Source organism: Acinonyx jubatus, chromosome C1, assembly GCF_027475565.1.
Source record: "Acinonyx jubatus isolate Ajub_Pintada_27869175 chromosome C1, VMU_Ajub_asm_v1.0, whole genome shotgun sequence".
Classification (NCBI taxonomy): Eukaryota; Metazoa; Chordata; class Mammalia; order Carnivora; family Felidae; genus Acinonyx; species Acinonyx jubatus.
This window is the reverse complement of record NC_069381.1, coordinates 76,145,120-76,161,491: the sequence shown is the minus strand read 5'-3', so window position 1 is coordinate 76,161,491 and position 16,372 is coordinate 76,145,120. Positions and strand designations below refer to the sequence as shown.

The 16,372-nt window shown below is 36.1% G+C and overlaps 1 protein-coding gene and 1 pseudogene across 8 annotated transcripts in view; one reads left to right on the top strand and one right to left on the bottom strand.

Annotated features, from left to right (window-relative positions):
- The window catches only part of HFM1 (helicase for meiosis 1), a 96,245-nt gene extending 84,461 nt beyond the window's left edge, over positions 1-11,784 (top strand). For 5 of the 8 annotated variants that reach the window (XM_053214417.1, XM_053214418.1, XM_027058627.2 and 2 more), the window contains exons 37-39: positions 2,701-2,812; positions 2,906-3,060; positions 7,098-7,563. In XM_053214417.1, coding sequence (XP_053070392.1) covers positions 2,701-2,812; positions 2,906-3,060; positions 7,098-7,290 — 460 coding nt within the window. In that variant the 3' untranslated portion in view covers positions 7,291-7,563. Of the gene's footprint in view, positions 1-2,700; positions 2,813-2,905; positions 3,061-3,736; positions 4,328-7,097; positions 7,564-11,328 lie in introns of those variants that run through there. The other 3 variants (XM_053214420.1, XM_053214415.1, XM_053214414.1) reach the window with 3 other exon arrangements.
- On the bottom strand, positions 11,400-13,105 carry LOC113599258 (peptidyl-prolyl cis-trans isomerase G-like; annotated as a pseudogene).
- Positions 13,106-16,372: the final 3,267 nt, after the last annotated feature.

Here is a 16,372-nt window from a genome sequence, read left to right as displayed (position 1 = left end):
ATTTTGAAAACTAATTTTTAAAAATGTGATATAATCTATAGCAACCCCCACTCCAGGTATAGTCTAGTTTTTAGTCTCCATAGTAAGCAGTAGGAAGCCTTCCAAGATACTTACGCACAGGATAAACAATTTGATGAGACAAAATTATTTGCAGATGAGATATAGGTATATGATATAATATATATATAGAGAGAGATTGAATTGTAGAAGGTGGGACCATGAGAAGCATGGTGGCCAGCACAAAAGACAGGTTATGGTAAGGCCTAAACTAGAGCAGAGGTGATGGGAACTGAGAGGTAGTTAGATTTTTGAAACATTTCATAGATAGCACATACTACAGTAGTTGAGGAAGAGGGAAAAAAATACATGGCAAGTGAGTACACAAAGATGTTAATCTGAGAATATAAGACACACAGACATTTGTAAAAGTAAATAGTAATTTTAAAAATGTTCAATTTTGGGGAACCTGGCTGACTCAGTCAGTCAGTAGAGCATGAGACTTGTGATCTTAGAGTTGTGAGTTCAAGTCCCACATTGGGTGTGGAGCCTACTTTAAAAAATTGTAAAAAGAAAAAAAAAAACTTCAACTTGAAGTATTTTTGCAGAAATGCGAAGTGCATCTGGATAGTGGACTTGGCTAGAAGTCATGGAGAGTAATTATAGCCACAGCCAAAACTTTCTCCAAAAGAAATACTGACAACTTTTTATTCAGGGTCTAATTTACTTAAGGATTATTTATTTCTCCTAGTTTAAAAAAATATGAAATTTGTGGTGTCTCTTGGTATTTTTGCTCTTATTTAGTCATTTTACTTATCAACATCATAGAATCATAGATTTCAGAGAATTCCAGAGCTGAAGTGTGCTTAATTTAAGCATCATTTAGTTTCTCCACTGCAAGATACTTGAATCACCATCCAACGTCATTGCCATAGGTATTCATGACATCTCTACTAAAACAGCTCTAGTGACCAGGAGCTCGTTCACTTCAACATGCCTGATCCATGTTTGGATCTCTCAGACCATTCAATAGCTTTCAAGAATATTTGTCTAAAATTTGTCTTCTTACTATTTCCATTCATTGGTTGTAACTCTGAGTCATACAAAATAAATGGATTAGAAGCATCAAAGTAGAACAAAGCTGTGGGTGTAGAGAAGCAAAAAATAGGTAGAAAGTAGGAAGATAACAAAGCACATAGACAGTTTGGTGAGCCATACTTTTAGAAGCTATAAATAATTTGGGGAGAGTTTAAAAGTGATGAACAGAAAATAAGTGGATTTAAAAGGGAATCCTTATCAAGTAGCCTCTAAAGAAAAAATTGTGCCATAAGTTGGAACTAGAAAGAAGGCCTGTGGGACCTGAAGATTTGGGGTGGGAAGGAATCATGCTTTTCCTTTTGTACCCTTTTTGACTATTTTAATTCCTTGCTTTTTATCAAAAACAAAAAGATTCAATCCTATCAATACATGTACTTCTCTACTACCTGTATCTACTGCTTATTACTCTTTTTTTTTTCTTTATATGAAATTTATTGTCAAATTGGTTTCCATACAACACCTGGTGCTCATCCCAACAGGTGCCCTTCTCAATACCCATTACCCACCCTCCCCTCCCTCCCACCCCCCATCAACCCTCAGTTTGTTCTCAGTTTTTAAGAGTCTCTTATGTTTTGGCGCTCTCTCTCTCTCTCTCTCTCTCTCTTTTTTGGTGGGAATGCAAACTGGTGTTTATTACTGTTTACATGACTATCATATTTTAGCCTTTGAGTGTCATCTTAAATTGTCACCTCCTCAGACATGCATTCATGACTACCTTTTTAAAGTGGGTTTATGTCTTCACACTTTTTCTTGTAATATTAATTAATTTCCTTCATATAACTTCAGGATCTATAATTATGTGTATTTATTGTTTACTCATTGTCTGCTCCTCTACTAGATGATAACTCCCTCAGGATTTGTTTACCTCTTCATACCTAGCTCCTAGTACAATATCTAGCATAAGGTAGTGAATAATAAATGTTTTTTAATGAATAAATTTAATACAGAAGATTGAAGGTGAATCCTAGTGTAGTTTTAGATTGGAAGATAAATAAAGGTGTCTATCTACAGTGAGACCAGAGCAGGGAAAGGAGACAAAAAGTTGAGCCAAGTGAGATTTAGAAAAGATTTACAGACTGCTAGGTAATAAAAAATTAAGCATGAGACCCAATTTTAAGGAAAATTACTGAATGATTACTTCTGTAGCCTTTTAAAAATAGTATTTTTATCTAATTTGAAATATATATAGATTGGGGGACACCTAGATGGCTCAGTCAGTTAAGCGTCCAACTCTTGATTTCTGCTCAGGTCATGATTTCACAGTCGTGAGATCAAGCCTTCCATCCAGCCCTGCCCTGAGCATGGAACCTGCTTAAGATTCTCTCTCTCCCTCTCCCTCTGCACCTCCCCTGCTTGTGCTCACACTCTTCCTCTTTCTCAAAAAAAAACAAAAAAAAATTAAAAAAATATGTATAAAGTGGTATTTTGTCTAAAGGAAAGGAGATAACACCAGATTTTCCATGAGTCTAAGAAACAGCATCTTTTTTTTTTGTAATAAATTTGACAGACTATAATCATCTTCCCCAGAGAATCACTATTGATCTAATTAAGATGGTTTGTTTCTCTTATTCCCATATTTTACAAATAATTAATTTTGATTTTTAGTGTTGTTTCATCACATGAGAAGCCAGATATTTATTTATCAGATTCTCCTGTGTTCAAGTTTGATGCATCCTCCATGACAAAATTGCCTCCACAAGCTGGAAATGCAGATATTGTAAGAAGCACTTCACTGTTTTTCTTTTAAATTCTGCCTGAAGAGTTAAACTTTCAGTGATTGCCTTTTTTTTCTGTTTTCCTCAAAATATAGGTCTGTTTACAAGAAAGAAAACAGCAGAGTCTGTCACCAGAGATTGAAAAGCTGTGCTTTACTCACTCTAAAAAAATACCAAATTCTTCACATTTTATTGAGAAAGTGGATTTCTTTATTAGCAACAATGAATGTAAAAAGGAAATTGATTTCAGGTAAGAATTCTTTAAAGTCTTTCAAGACTATACCAATAAAAACTTTCTGTGAAGAAATTCAGCATTCCTTTTTCCTTGATTTATTTTAAAAATAACCTAAACATTTTATTTACTTAAAGACATTGAAAAGTTATACCCCTGGTGACCTAAACCCTTAAGACAATTCATAATTTTAAGTATGTCAGTTTTTGAGAATATATGTTTGATACTTTTAATTAAAATATATTTTGTTGCTAAACTTTTTTTTTAAGGATTTGAACACAACATTTTGATAATATAAAGTGTAAAATTACTAAAATCCAAATGAGATTTGCTAGTTTTTCAAAAGTTCAAGTTGTATTTTAGCCATGGAGCTTTTTCACAATTGTACAGGTTCGATGAAAAGTCATATTAAGTCAAATTAGTGCCCCCATGACTGGTCACTTCTATGGCTAACTATAGCAATTTCTCTATCTCTCTTTAATAGTCAAGGTTTACAGACTTGTTCACATATTGATTAAATATTACTTTTTTAAATGCTTAAAGAAATACCTAAGATGTTTGATCCCTACTTCTCACAGTTTATGAAATCTGATTTACCCCCAACAGACTTCTTAAAGTTATGCATATTGAAGTTCATTTGATATATTACCTCTCAGCAATCTATATATATTTCTATATTTGCTTTTCCCCCCAGTAGGTATCATCCCGATGATGAAGCTGAGGAAATAAAGTCTTTTCTGGGAATATTTGATGGTATTTTCTAAAACCAAAAAATTTTATCTTATATTAATAAGACAAAGTATAAAGACATCCAGTTATAAAGCAAGCATTTTATTTTTTAAAGGTAGTTCATAATTGTTCAATTTTTTTTTCTCTTGGATTTGATCAGTTCTGTTGACTGATTTGCAACAAAATATTTGGACAGATTCATTTTCCTGTTGTAACTTCATGAAAAGCACTCTCACAGTGGGTTTGTTTCAGTAAGCTGAAAATTAAGTTGCTCTTAGCAATTATTTGGTTATTAAATACATCTTGATTGGATTTTGACAGGAACTAATTAAAAAATTGTTCTTCAAAAACAAAAAACAAAAAAAAATTATTCTTAATTTTCTCAACAAGAAGAAAGGTATTCTATGAAAAGAAATGATGCTAGGTTACTGAATCTGTTTATTGTATGGATTATTCACCAATACTGTTTTGTTTTACTAAAGATTTTTAAGAATCTGTGGCTGTCTGAACCTGTTGTTATATAATTTCAAATAATAATAAATGAAACATTAATCAACATAGATTGTTTTCCTTTAGCTTGTTTTCCAGTATGGTGAATCCTAAAACTTTGTTACGTTGACCTTTAGCAAACACTATTTCATGTAATTTTCCCATGAATTTTCTCTCAAATTTATTGATATTTATCGATAAGTAGTGTATAGGCAGTCTAAGAAGTGTTTATTGTTCTATTTATTTATAGATACAGGTGAAGTTGAAGCCCACTTAAGAAATTTTAGGAATTTAGGGGCATCTGAGTGGTTTAGTTGGTTAAGTGTCCGACTCTTGATTTCAGCTCAAATCATGACCTCACAGTTAATGAGTTCAAGCTCTACATTGTGCTCTGCACTGACAGTGCAGAACCTGCTTAGGATTCTCTCTCTCTCTCTCTCTCTCTCTCTCTCTCTCTCTCTGCCCCTCCCCCTCTCAAGCTCGCTCACTCTCACTCTCAAAATAAATAAATAAATAAATAAATAAATAAATAAATAAATAAAAGAAATTTTAGAAATTTTTCTTTAAGCATAAAAGCCTTAGAGATGAGAAAAGTAGAGAAGAGAAACTTCCAGATGAGATTGTTGTTATTATCATTGGTAAACATTTATGAGGCATCATATATTAAGCATAGAGAAAAAGCTTAAAACAAAACTAAGAAGCTTTATTACCATGTTGAAAAATAAGAGCAACCAGTTCCTTTATTTTAGTCATCTTTACAATTGGCATGTTTCTTCATCTGAATCAATCATGCTACAACCTTTAAAGGTTATTAAACACCATTAAAATGAAAAATTGGTGCACTGCAATCTGCTCATCTTGCATACATAGACTATGACACTAAAGAAATAGCAATTTAATTCAACGAGACTTATTATGATCTGCTAAGCAAAAGCACTCTGCTTGATACTGCAAAGGAAGCAAATGATGAAAATACTGTTTTTGCTCTCATGGAGCCTACTTTACATTCTGGGAGAGAAACTAAGACATATAGTAATGCAATAATAAAATACAGAATACATTAGAGAAGTGGTTCTCAAGCTTCAGGGTACATTGCAGTCATCTAGAGGGCTTGTTTGGAAACAGAATGCAGGGAACCATACGCAGAATTTCTGACTCAGTAAGTCTGGGCTGGGACCTGAGAATGTGCATTTCTAACAAATGCCCAAATAAATGCCGATGTTGCTGGTCCAAGGATTGCACCTTGAGAAACACTGCAATAGAGATTTAAAGAGCTCTCTCTAGGAGAGAGAACATAATCCTGACCATAGAGTCGGGGAAGCCTTTATACAGGAGTTAAATTTTTTTTTTATTTTTTTAATGTTTATTTATTATTGACAGAGAGAGAGACAAAGCATGAGCAGGGGAGGGGCAGAGAGAGAGGGAGACACAGAATCTGAAGCAGGCTCCAGGCTCTGAGCTGTCAGCACAGAGCCTGACATGGGGCTCGAACTCACAGACCGTGAGATCATAACCTGAGCCGAAGTCGGACGCTCAACCGACTGAGCCACTCAGGCGCCCCTATACAGGAGTTAAAATTTGAGCTGAGCTTTAAAAGATGAAAATGATCTTGATGAACAAACACATGAGAGAAAAACATTCTGGCAGAGGAAACAGCTTGAGCAAAGCTCCTAGGGAGGAAAATATCTATTTGGGGAATAATGAATAGATAATATTAAACATAGGTTAGTGTTGTAGGAGGTGTTTGAAATGTATCTTAAGGCCAGACTGTGGAGGACTTTAAATGCTAAGAAACCTGAGCTTTATTCAGCAGACAAATGTTTCCCAAACTTGCCTGATCATAAGAAACATATGGATAATATATTAAATATAAAAATTCCTGGACCTTACCTGTTTCAGAATCGCCAGGTGAAAGGGACTGGGAATTCTATAGTTTTAACAAGACTTCAGGTTGTTCTTTATTATCAAGCCAATTTTGGAAACACATGGGTAGGTTCACTTCATAAGTAAAACAAATGGCAAATTAACAGCTTTATCATAGACATGCCTTATTTTGTGCAAGTGTTTACCTGGAAAGTTAAGTGTAGTAGTTCTTAAGAAGTAGACTGATCTCTTAAAGGAGTCTAGTCACTGGGTATTCTTTCCATGAGTGAATAACCCTACGGTTTCCATTTTGTAACGTAAGGTTTAAATATATTTCGATGAACCACACAACAGAGCTTTACACAAAAATCTTTGTTGGATTCAATTTTTTCATCTTTTGTTTTTTTTTCAGTTAAAAAAGTCCTTAACAGGCTGTATTTTTCTCACAGTGTTGGCATAATGGCTCCTACCTCATAGGTATGAAACAAGAATTTAATAAGCCACTGTGTAGGATGCTCTTAGTTTAGGGACTGATGCATAATATGTTCTTAGTAAGTGATAGTTGTTCATACTTAAAAAATATCCTTAGCAGTACTTTATTTTATCATTATTATTTTTCAAAGTTTACTTATTTTTGAAGGAGAGAGAGTGCAAGTGGGCCAAGGGCAGAAAGAGAGGGAAACACAGAATCCAAAGCAGGCTCCAGGCTCTGAGCTGTCAGCACAGAGCCTGAAGCAGCCCACAAGTCGTGAGACCATGACCTGAGCCAAAGTCAGACACTTAACTGACTGAGCCACCCAGGCGCCCCTACCGAGCAGTACTTTAAATAGCCCATGGGGAAGGGGTGAAATAATACAAACAGACTGTCCCCACCTTCTGTTTGGACTCATAGTTTTTTAACTTTATGATGGTGTGAAAATGATATGCATTCAATAGAAACCATACTTGGTCTGTGAATTTTGATCTTTTCCCAGGCTGGTGATATGCATAGGATACTCTGTGGCAACGTTGGGCAGGAGCAAGGAGCTGCAGCTCCCAGTCAGCCACAGGACCATGAGGATAGACAACCATACACTGACAAACCATTTTGTACCCATGCAACCAAACTGTTTTACTTTCAGTACAGTATTCAATAAAGTACGTGAAATATTCAACACTCTATTATGAGATAGGCTTTGTGTGAGATGATTTTGTGCAACTGTAGGCTAATATAATTGTTCTGAGCATGTTTAAGACAGGCTAGGCTAAGCAATGATGCTCAGTATGTTTGGTGTATTAAATGTTTTTTAAAAGATGTTTTATTGGGGCGCCTGGGTGCCTCAGTCAGTTAAGCATCCAACTTCAGCTCAAGTCAGGATTTCATGGTTCGTCAGTTCGAGCCCCACTGACAGCTGTACTGACAGCTCAGAGCCTGGAGCCTGCTTCAGATTCTATGTCTCCCTCTCTTTTGCCCCTCCCCCACTCATGTTCGCTCGCTCTCTCTCTCTCTCTCTCTCTCTCTTTCTCAAAAAAAAAAATAAAATAAAAATGTTTTATTTATTTTTTTGAGAGATAGAGAAAGAGAGAGACAGAGCGCGAGCGGGGGAAGGACAGAGAGAGAAGGAGAGACAGAATCCCAAGCAGGCTCCACACTATCAGTGGAGCTCCAGTGCAGGGCTCGAACCCATGAACCGTGAGATCATGACCTGAGCCAAAATCAAAGAGTCAACACTTAACTGACTGAGCCACCCAGGCACCCCAAATGCATTTTTGACTTAATGGTATTTTCTACTTATAATGGGTTCATCAGGATATAACCTCATCGTAAGTGTAAGTCAAGGAAAATCTGCATTCATTTGTCATATTTGAATTGCAGTAAGTTGCATAGGACTTGACAAATGAACTCTTTGACTTTCCATAGATGAATCATCCATAGAAATTTTCTCTTGGACCTCCCTCCTATGTACACTTCCTCATGCTTTGAGGTAGATTGCTCTATCTCTGTCCCCTCCTCACCAGCATTCTTAGTTGTTTTATGGTCAGAGCATATGTATCTATTTTAGTATTACCTTAAGTACAATGTAATTAGAAAATAAATCTTCTGGGGCACCTGGGTGACTCAGTTGGTTAAGCATCTGATTTCGGTTCAGGTCATGATCTCATGATTTGTGAGATTGAGTCCCACATCATGTTCCATACTGACAGCATGGAACCTGCTTGGAATTCTTGCTCTCCTCTCTCTCTGGTCCCCCCAAATCATGTGCACACATGCAATCTCTAAATAAATACACATTAAAAAATAAATCTTCAAATTCTATTATTATGCATTCCAAAACCAGATAGAAATGATTGCTGAATTATTCACAGTTTACTCCTTAGTAGGGTCACACAAAGTGTCTCTTTACTTTGACCCCATTTCTAGAAAACACCCTCATCAAGGATAGTTAGGGAGCTACTCCTTGAGGATCTGTAGCCTAGGGGTTATATGGATAACACCTGTGGCATCTTACATCAGAACAGGTGTCGATATAAAGAACCTCTTGGGGTGCCTGGGTGGCTCAGTCGGTTGAGTGTCTGACTTCGGCTCAGAGTGAGTTCGAGCCCCGCGTGGGGCTCTGTGCTAACAGCTCAGAGCCCGGAGCCTGCTTCAGATGCTGTGTCTCTGGCTCTGTCTGTATCTCCCCTGCTCACACTCTGCCTCTCTCTCTCTCTCTCTCTCTCTCTCTCTCTCTCTCTCTCTCTCTCTGAAAAATAAACATTAAAAAATTTTTTTTTTAATTTAAGAACTTCTACTTTTGTGGGACTAGAGAAGATACCAGTGAGGAGAAAGTTAGGGCAAAGAGAAGTAAACTAAACTAAGTTTACTAAGTTTATTATGTAAATAATCTAAGAATTTCAACGTGGGTTTTGGTTAGTGGAACAAACAAAACAAAAAGAAAGGAAAATACTGGCACTTCTTATCCTTTAGCTTGTCACTTCCTGGCTGCCAGTAGTTAAAGGCCTTGCCACTCGATGTCTGATCCAAAGACCAGTAATAGGAGAAACTCCTTGGAGCTGGAGTTAGAAGTTCTCGGGCCTCATTCCAGAACTACTGAACCAGAATCTGCATTTTAACAAGATCCTGGGTTGGTTACATGCACGTTACATTGTGAGAAGCACTTATTTAAGGTGGAAAGGAAAGGAAAGGAGGCAATATCAGAATTTTAAGAGAATCCATTCCAGAAGACAAGTAGAAGAGTAATGATGATTAGTTGGTTTTCTGCACATATATTTCCTATTTTAAATGTAATATGGTGATATCACTCTTGTTTAATTGCCTTTCAGTATAGGTTGTTTTCTTCACCAACTGTGTAAATTATCTTTATAATTCCCATGCATCAACTGGGTATTTTTTTTTTATGTAGCTTGAGAGGCACTTAGATGCTCTATAGAGTTTTGTTTTAATTAACATAATAAAAGCCGATAATTCAAAAGAGCAATCTTTGTCTTGCTTATTTTCACATTTCAGTTCAGAAACCTTTCCCTAAACTAACATATGCCTTAAAACTTCTTACATATTTCAGCAAAACAGAATGAAACAAACAAAAAAAAAAAACCCAAACCCCATACTATTCTGAAAGATTTAGAAAAATGTGCATAAACCTGCACTCATATATGTTATAACTATAATTTTTTTTATCAAAAAGGAATGAAAATTCAGCTGATATTAGCATTTTGCCCATTGAAGCACATCCTTATGACAGTAGGTGGCTTCAATCCTTTAGAAAGTACACACACAATAAAGTCATTATTCTGGGGTTTGTTTCTGTATTGATCAGTTTGGAAATATAAACCTTTTACCATTTAGAAATTTTTAAAAATTTTGAAATTTAAATGAATTTTACTACAATATTTTTTTCTCATTTCAAGTTTATTAAAATATTAGCAGTAAAAATTATTCAGGTTGCAATTTATCAAAAGATCAGCTCAGATGAAGTCCACATTAAAAAAAAAAAAAGGACAAACATAAAACAAACCAAAAACAATGAAAAGAGGAAGACAACAAAAAGATTTATCAGCAAGACTCTACAACTTAAAATTTGAGACAAAATGGAAATGAACTTTCCACAACTCACTCATCCACTATTGTCTTCAAGTGTTCTAGAGCTGGACTCATAGTCAACTTCTTTATGGTCAAAGTTTTAATTTTTATCATGTACGTGGTCATTTTGTTAACCCTTTGATTTTTGGTTTTCCTTTTCCACTGAGGATATGGACTTTGCATGCTCCTTATTTTTCAATGTGAAGAACTTTAATTCTTTGTCCTACTTTGTTCTCATTTTAAGAATGACTTTGATCTCTATCAGCCTTTCCCCCCTGTTATTATTTGGGCTGTTAGGATGTTTTTAAGAGTAGATTCTTTTCAGGGCACCTGGGTGGCTCAGTAGGTTAAGAGTGAGACTTCGGCTCAGGCCATGATCTCACGGTTCTGTTCGTGGGTCTGAGCCCTGTGTTGGGCTTTGTGCTGACAGCTAGGAGCCTGAAGCTTGCTTCGGATTCTCGCTCTCTCACTTTCCCTCTCTCTCAAAAATAAATAAATATTTTAAAAAAAAAGCTACATTCTTTTCTGACCTTCAGCATTTTCTTTCCAGTGTGAACTTTCTTCGTTTCTGTATTTTTTGTTGTTTCTGCTTTGATTTTCTTCTCTCTCTGAGCTCCATAAACCTCTCCTCCTTCTCCTATCTTTTTTTCTTGATGTTACTTTTCTCTGCTTTATGACCTTCCCCTCTTGTACCCTGTTCTCTGTATCTGTGGGACTCCTTGCTTCTGCTTGTAGTTCTATCAGGGCTTCTAGATTGCACCCTTCCACTCCAGCCCTACTGCTTCTTTCTTTCATTCTACCATTGTAACTGGTTTTCCTTTGGGGATGCTTTATTTTATAGTTTTACCCTGTACACCACTTTCTTCTCTGACAACCACAAGCACTTTAAAGATACTGTATACATGTTTCTCATAATATCCCTTTGATATTGGGGTCAGATAAAAGAACCTCACTTTATGGGTGACAAAATTGAGTTGATTCTCCAGGTCACATGTTTCTTAAACTATTAAGAAGCGGCATCTGGTTTACAGTCTTTTTGTAGCTGGTAGAATTAATTTTTGTTGAAAAAATGGGACCATTTTATTGTATTTCAGCCACACCTCAACTATGGAAAAAGAAGAAAAGCTCTTTCTTTTCTTTTTTAGAATCCTGCTGGGCACCCTGTCTCCTATGTGTTTGTTGGAGCCCAATTCCTTCCTGATGAGAGTGAGGTACTAGGAGGAGGGCTGAGGCCCCAGGACGAGTGAGGACAGAGGAGTAACTGTTGATGAGTGATGACCATGTAACTGTTCGCCTTTGGTTGTATCACGTTCCCTTCTAGACTATGTGCATCTGTTATTTGTCTCACTTTTATTGTGATCATGCTCACTTGCTCTTTGATTTCTATTTAAACTTCTCTTTAATTTTACCCCTTTCCTGATCTTTTCCTTTAGACTTTGACTTTTCTTTAACATTCTCATGATCCCTTCCTTTACTCCTTGACCCCATATTCTTTTCTTCATGTCCATTATACTTTGTATTATGGTTTTTTTTTCTTTTTTTGTATTACGCTTTTCTTAACTCTGATTTCTGTTTGCTCTTATTGCCTCTTTTAGATTTGGCCCCTTTTTCGCCTTGTTTTTATTATATTATCTTTTTTTCTGAATTTCTTCTGATGTCTCTCTCTTTGCTGTTAGATTTATGGTCTTAAACTTTCTTTTCCTGTTTACTTTCTGTTTGGACTCTTGGACACATGCCTATGGTCAGGTATATTTTTCTCTTTTACTCCAACTGGGCTTTTTTGATTTTCTTTTGTTTCAGTTTTAGCTAACTCATTCTTAAGCTCCTTTGATTCATCTTTCACCATTGGATACCCTCATTTTTTGAGCTTTCTGAATCTCGTGCCTCCACTGTGAAGTAGTCTCACTACATCTGAAACGATCCCTTGAACTGGATCTGGAAGGAGTTTGATAATGTTGTAGTTCTATTCCTTTAATTTTATTGCCAGACCTAGTAACTGAAAGTCTCCTCTGCTGTGAAGTAGGCTGGAAGTTAAGTAGATCAATCTCTCTCTCTCTCTCTCTTTCTCTCTCTCTCTCTCCTCTCTTCTTTCTTTGCCATCAGCTCTGGGAGCACTTTTTCTAATTAAGAATCGATTTTCAGGCATAGGAGGGAACTTTTCTGGATAAACAATACACTTGTGTTATGCTTTAAGATTTTCAGCCTCACTTTCACTAGATGTGATTTTCTTTTCTTTCTGTTGTGTGTGTGGGGGGGCATTTTTCCTATGTTTCTTTTTTTCTTTTTTTTTTAAAGAAAATTTAAGAGAAATTTTAAAATTTCTTTTCAGAAGCACTTTTAGAATCAGGATGGGACTGAGAATCTCTTGAGCTATATGAGTCACCGGATGGGGAGGGAGGAGGAGGAGGATTTATGCGTTTTTTTTCTTTCTTTAGTTTGGGAATTAGCCCTCCACAACTGAGTGTCTACCTCAGCAAATGGTTTGCTCACTGCATCTGTTTTCTGGTTTTCTCTCTTACACAACTTCTTGCAGAGAAGTCATTTGCCCCCAAAACAACATGATACCCATCTAAATGAGGAGCTGTTTTTGTTAGGAAGAACTATGAACCGTTTGTATCCTTCCTTCTTTCACTGATAAGAGAGATTCTTGTGTTTAACAATGAAATCCTCATCTTCAAAATATCCTTCATTTTCTTCACTGAAGTCACCACCTGAACCATAATATCTTTGACAATGCTGTGAAAAAGAAAACTCTTATAATGGCCCTGAGTGAATATCCCTGACCCCTTTTCACTTGTAAAAAAACAATGAAATTCATCCCATGTTTGGGGGAACATCAGAAAAAAATTCAAAGACGACTCTTCCAGCAGGTTGATTATTAATGGCAATGTCAAAAAAAAAAAAAAAAACCTCATAAAACATTGAGGATGCTGAATCATTGTTCCAATGGCTCCAATACTTGAATCTTTAAATAGAGAAAAATCAGGAACAAACTGATTCAATCAAGGACAACTGATCCAATCCTTTTGCTCCTGTACTGGTAACACTCTCCTCTCCCTGGGATCCTGTCCTTTAATGTGCTTCAGAACTACACTGCCCAGAAAAGGCACTAAAGTCCACTACTACAATCACCTTTACTGATTAATTCACTACAAAAGTTTTATTTTACTTTTAAAATTAATTTTTTCTTTCCGTTGTTATACATTTTTAAATAGGGAAATAATTGAATGGTACAATAAAACAAACCTTAGATTCTAATTCAGAATTTCAACTTACAGCACTAGAAAACAGCCCACTAAAATACTAAATTACTTACCCGCAGTAGAATTACTTGCCCTTGGCAGAACCAGAATTGAACCCAGGTTGGCATTATACTTTTCCTACTTTAATTCCTATTCTTAAGCAATGAGGTTATACCTCATACTTACTTTTGTAAACTTTTTATCTTTTATCATAAATGTAAAATGTACTTCACTCTCTTCTTCCCTAAATGTATTAAGGAATTCTTTTCTAGCTATGAGGCAAAATAGTTAAATTCTAAATACAATTTACATAGAAGTACAGCTATTGCTATACTTATAGTTTTGGAATATTGCACACGTATAAATTTTAGTATATTGTATTGTAGATTAGAATGGTCTTGCTATGCATCACTGTTTGAAAATGACCAAATATCTTATGGTTCTTTCATTGAACATAGTGATTGAAGAGCTGTTTTATACTACCTATATTAGAAAGATGAATATGAGCAGGTCATGTTTCAAGGGACCCATAGATGATCCAGGTAACAATGATCAAAATGCAACAAAAACATAGGCCTTTTAAAGTTATCAAGGTGTTTTGGTTTTTTTTTTAATGTTTGTTTATTTTGAAAAAGAGCAGGGGAGGAGCAGTGATAGAGAGGGAGAATCCCAAGCAGGCTCCACACTGTCACTGCAGACGCCCAACACGGGGCTCGATCCTATGAACTGCGAGATCATGACTTAAGATCAAAAGTCAAGACGTTTAACCAAGTGAGCCACCCAGGTGCTGCTAAAGTTATCAATGTTTTTAAAAAATTAATATCATCACCATCAAATTACATTACCGACATGTTTTTTTCTAGACTCTACAAAAGATTTATAGTGTCTGGACTTCTTATGGAGGTAACATGCAGACATAGTCAAATCTTTGAAAAGGAAGGCTACACATTCTTTTAGATAGTGGATTATAAAAAGTTAGAGAATGGAGTGACTTTGGAAAGGAGCAAGAGATCACAGTACAGATTGACAGATTCTGGAAGAAGAAGGGAATAAAGGGACTGAAGAAACGAGTCATGGGCATCTGACAGATTGGAGTCAGGATCATTTACATGCATATATGGTATGTAATTAAAATGTACAATTTGGGCTGAAAGGAAATTACGAAGTCGAGAACTTATTATCAGTGTATAAAGTAACCCATGTTTCTAATGAAAGAAAAATATTTTAGTTGGAAGACTTATTCATTATGGGAAGTTAAAGTATTTAAAATTTAAAATAGTTTTAGATGGGAACGATAAAACATATATCCTTCCCTACTTTAATGTATTTTTGAGATATTAACCAACGTTGTTGTTGTTATTTTGTTTTGTTTTGTTTTTCCTGTTGTCTCCTTCATTGAGGCAGCTAAACTATAAATTAGATGTTCCTCAAGGAAGGGTTATCAAATCCTTGAATTTTAAAATTTCAAATCTAAGATCCAGACTTGAGATAAAATAGTTTGAAAAATACCTGATGGGTCAAAACCTATTTTTCCTGCCCCCAAGACTGAAGATTCTCTAGACTTGGAGAAAAGGAGAGAAGTCAGTGGAAAAGAAAAGAGCTCAAATGCTGGGTACCTGAAAGAAGACCCGGGCTCAGCTTTCTCTTGGATTTATTCTAAAGTCACGTGTGGTAAGATTGGGGGAAAAATAGAATACTCCTCTCTGCTCAATCTTAGAAATTTAAGAGCAGAAGGAATGTCACTATTCCTGTGTACTTTGAGAAGGTGGCAAGACCCCAGAGTTTTCCCTCACTCCCGCAGGCCGATGGCACAGAGCAATAGGGTAGAGATGGTGGTGTGGTAGGTTAATGTTAAAAGGGGAGACTGAGGTAGCCTTGTAGAGTCCCTGTGGGCATGTAGAGCAGCAGAAGCATTTCCCATGAGCCAAAGGCTACTATAGGGACGAGATAGGGCCTGTTGGTGCCACATTCCTTTTCTCACTCTCCCAGAAGTCACAGAAACTAGTGTCCAACACAAGGAGTACACAGCTGTAAACTTTGTGGACTGCCAATCAGGACCAGGATGTGTGCCTCATCAGATAGTAGCACAGAGAGGATGACAACTAACAACAGGAGATGGTCCCCTGGATCATAAACACAATCCCAGCATAAGGGGAGGGGAGACCGCATTGATGGAGATTGATTCTCCAACATCTAGTGGAATGGGGGTTTGCAATAGAAACTAAAAGTTGGCGTTTCTTGCATACTTGAGTTTATGATCTTAAACTTGGACCCACTATATTATTAACAGTGATAGGTTTGTGAAAGAAGTCTCATTTTGTAATATCATTAGTAACAAGTAACATCTTCAGATTCAATATGATCTACCAAAAGCATTACGACATACTAATGTCAACTGGTGTAGAAACTCAGATCTGAATCTCAGTCATCAGGTAGAGATTTTGCTCAGGTGCTAAACATATCTTCTCTTTTTAAAAAAAGCAAAATAGAACAAAACAGTACTAGCTAACATTACTAAGTATATGTTCTGTACTTTGTCCTAAGCCCTATGGATGGCATATTTAATCCTTTCAATAGTCCTATGAGGTAAATACACTCATTATGTATGTATCTTATGCATGCAAAAGCTAAATGTATTGCCAAAGGTTGCAAATCTTGAACTTTATGTGATTTGAGAACGCTTTGCATAATCATTTTGCTGTTCTGTCTAGAATGAAGTACTGAAATACTACATCTTTAAAGTTACATCCAATCATCAAAATCCATGTTTTTCTAATCTTCAGAGTTTTCCTGTTGGAGAATTTAAGACAAATTCAAGGAGGCTCTTAGTCAAGACACATTCTACAGTCTCTTTCTCTGGTTTCCAGAGAAGCAAGATGACCATGACCTTCTCCATAGATGTCCTGATCATTGAACCAAGCCTTCCCCTTTACACGTCACCTATCGA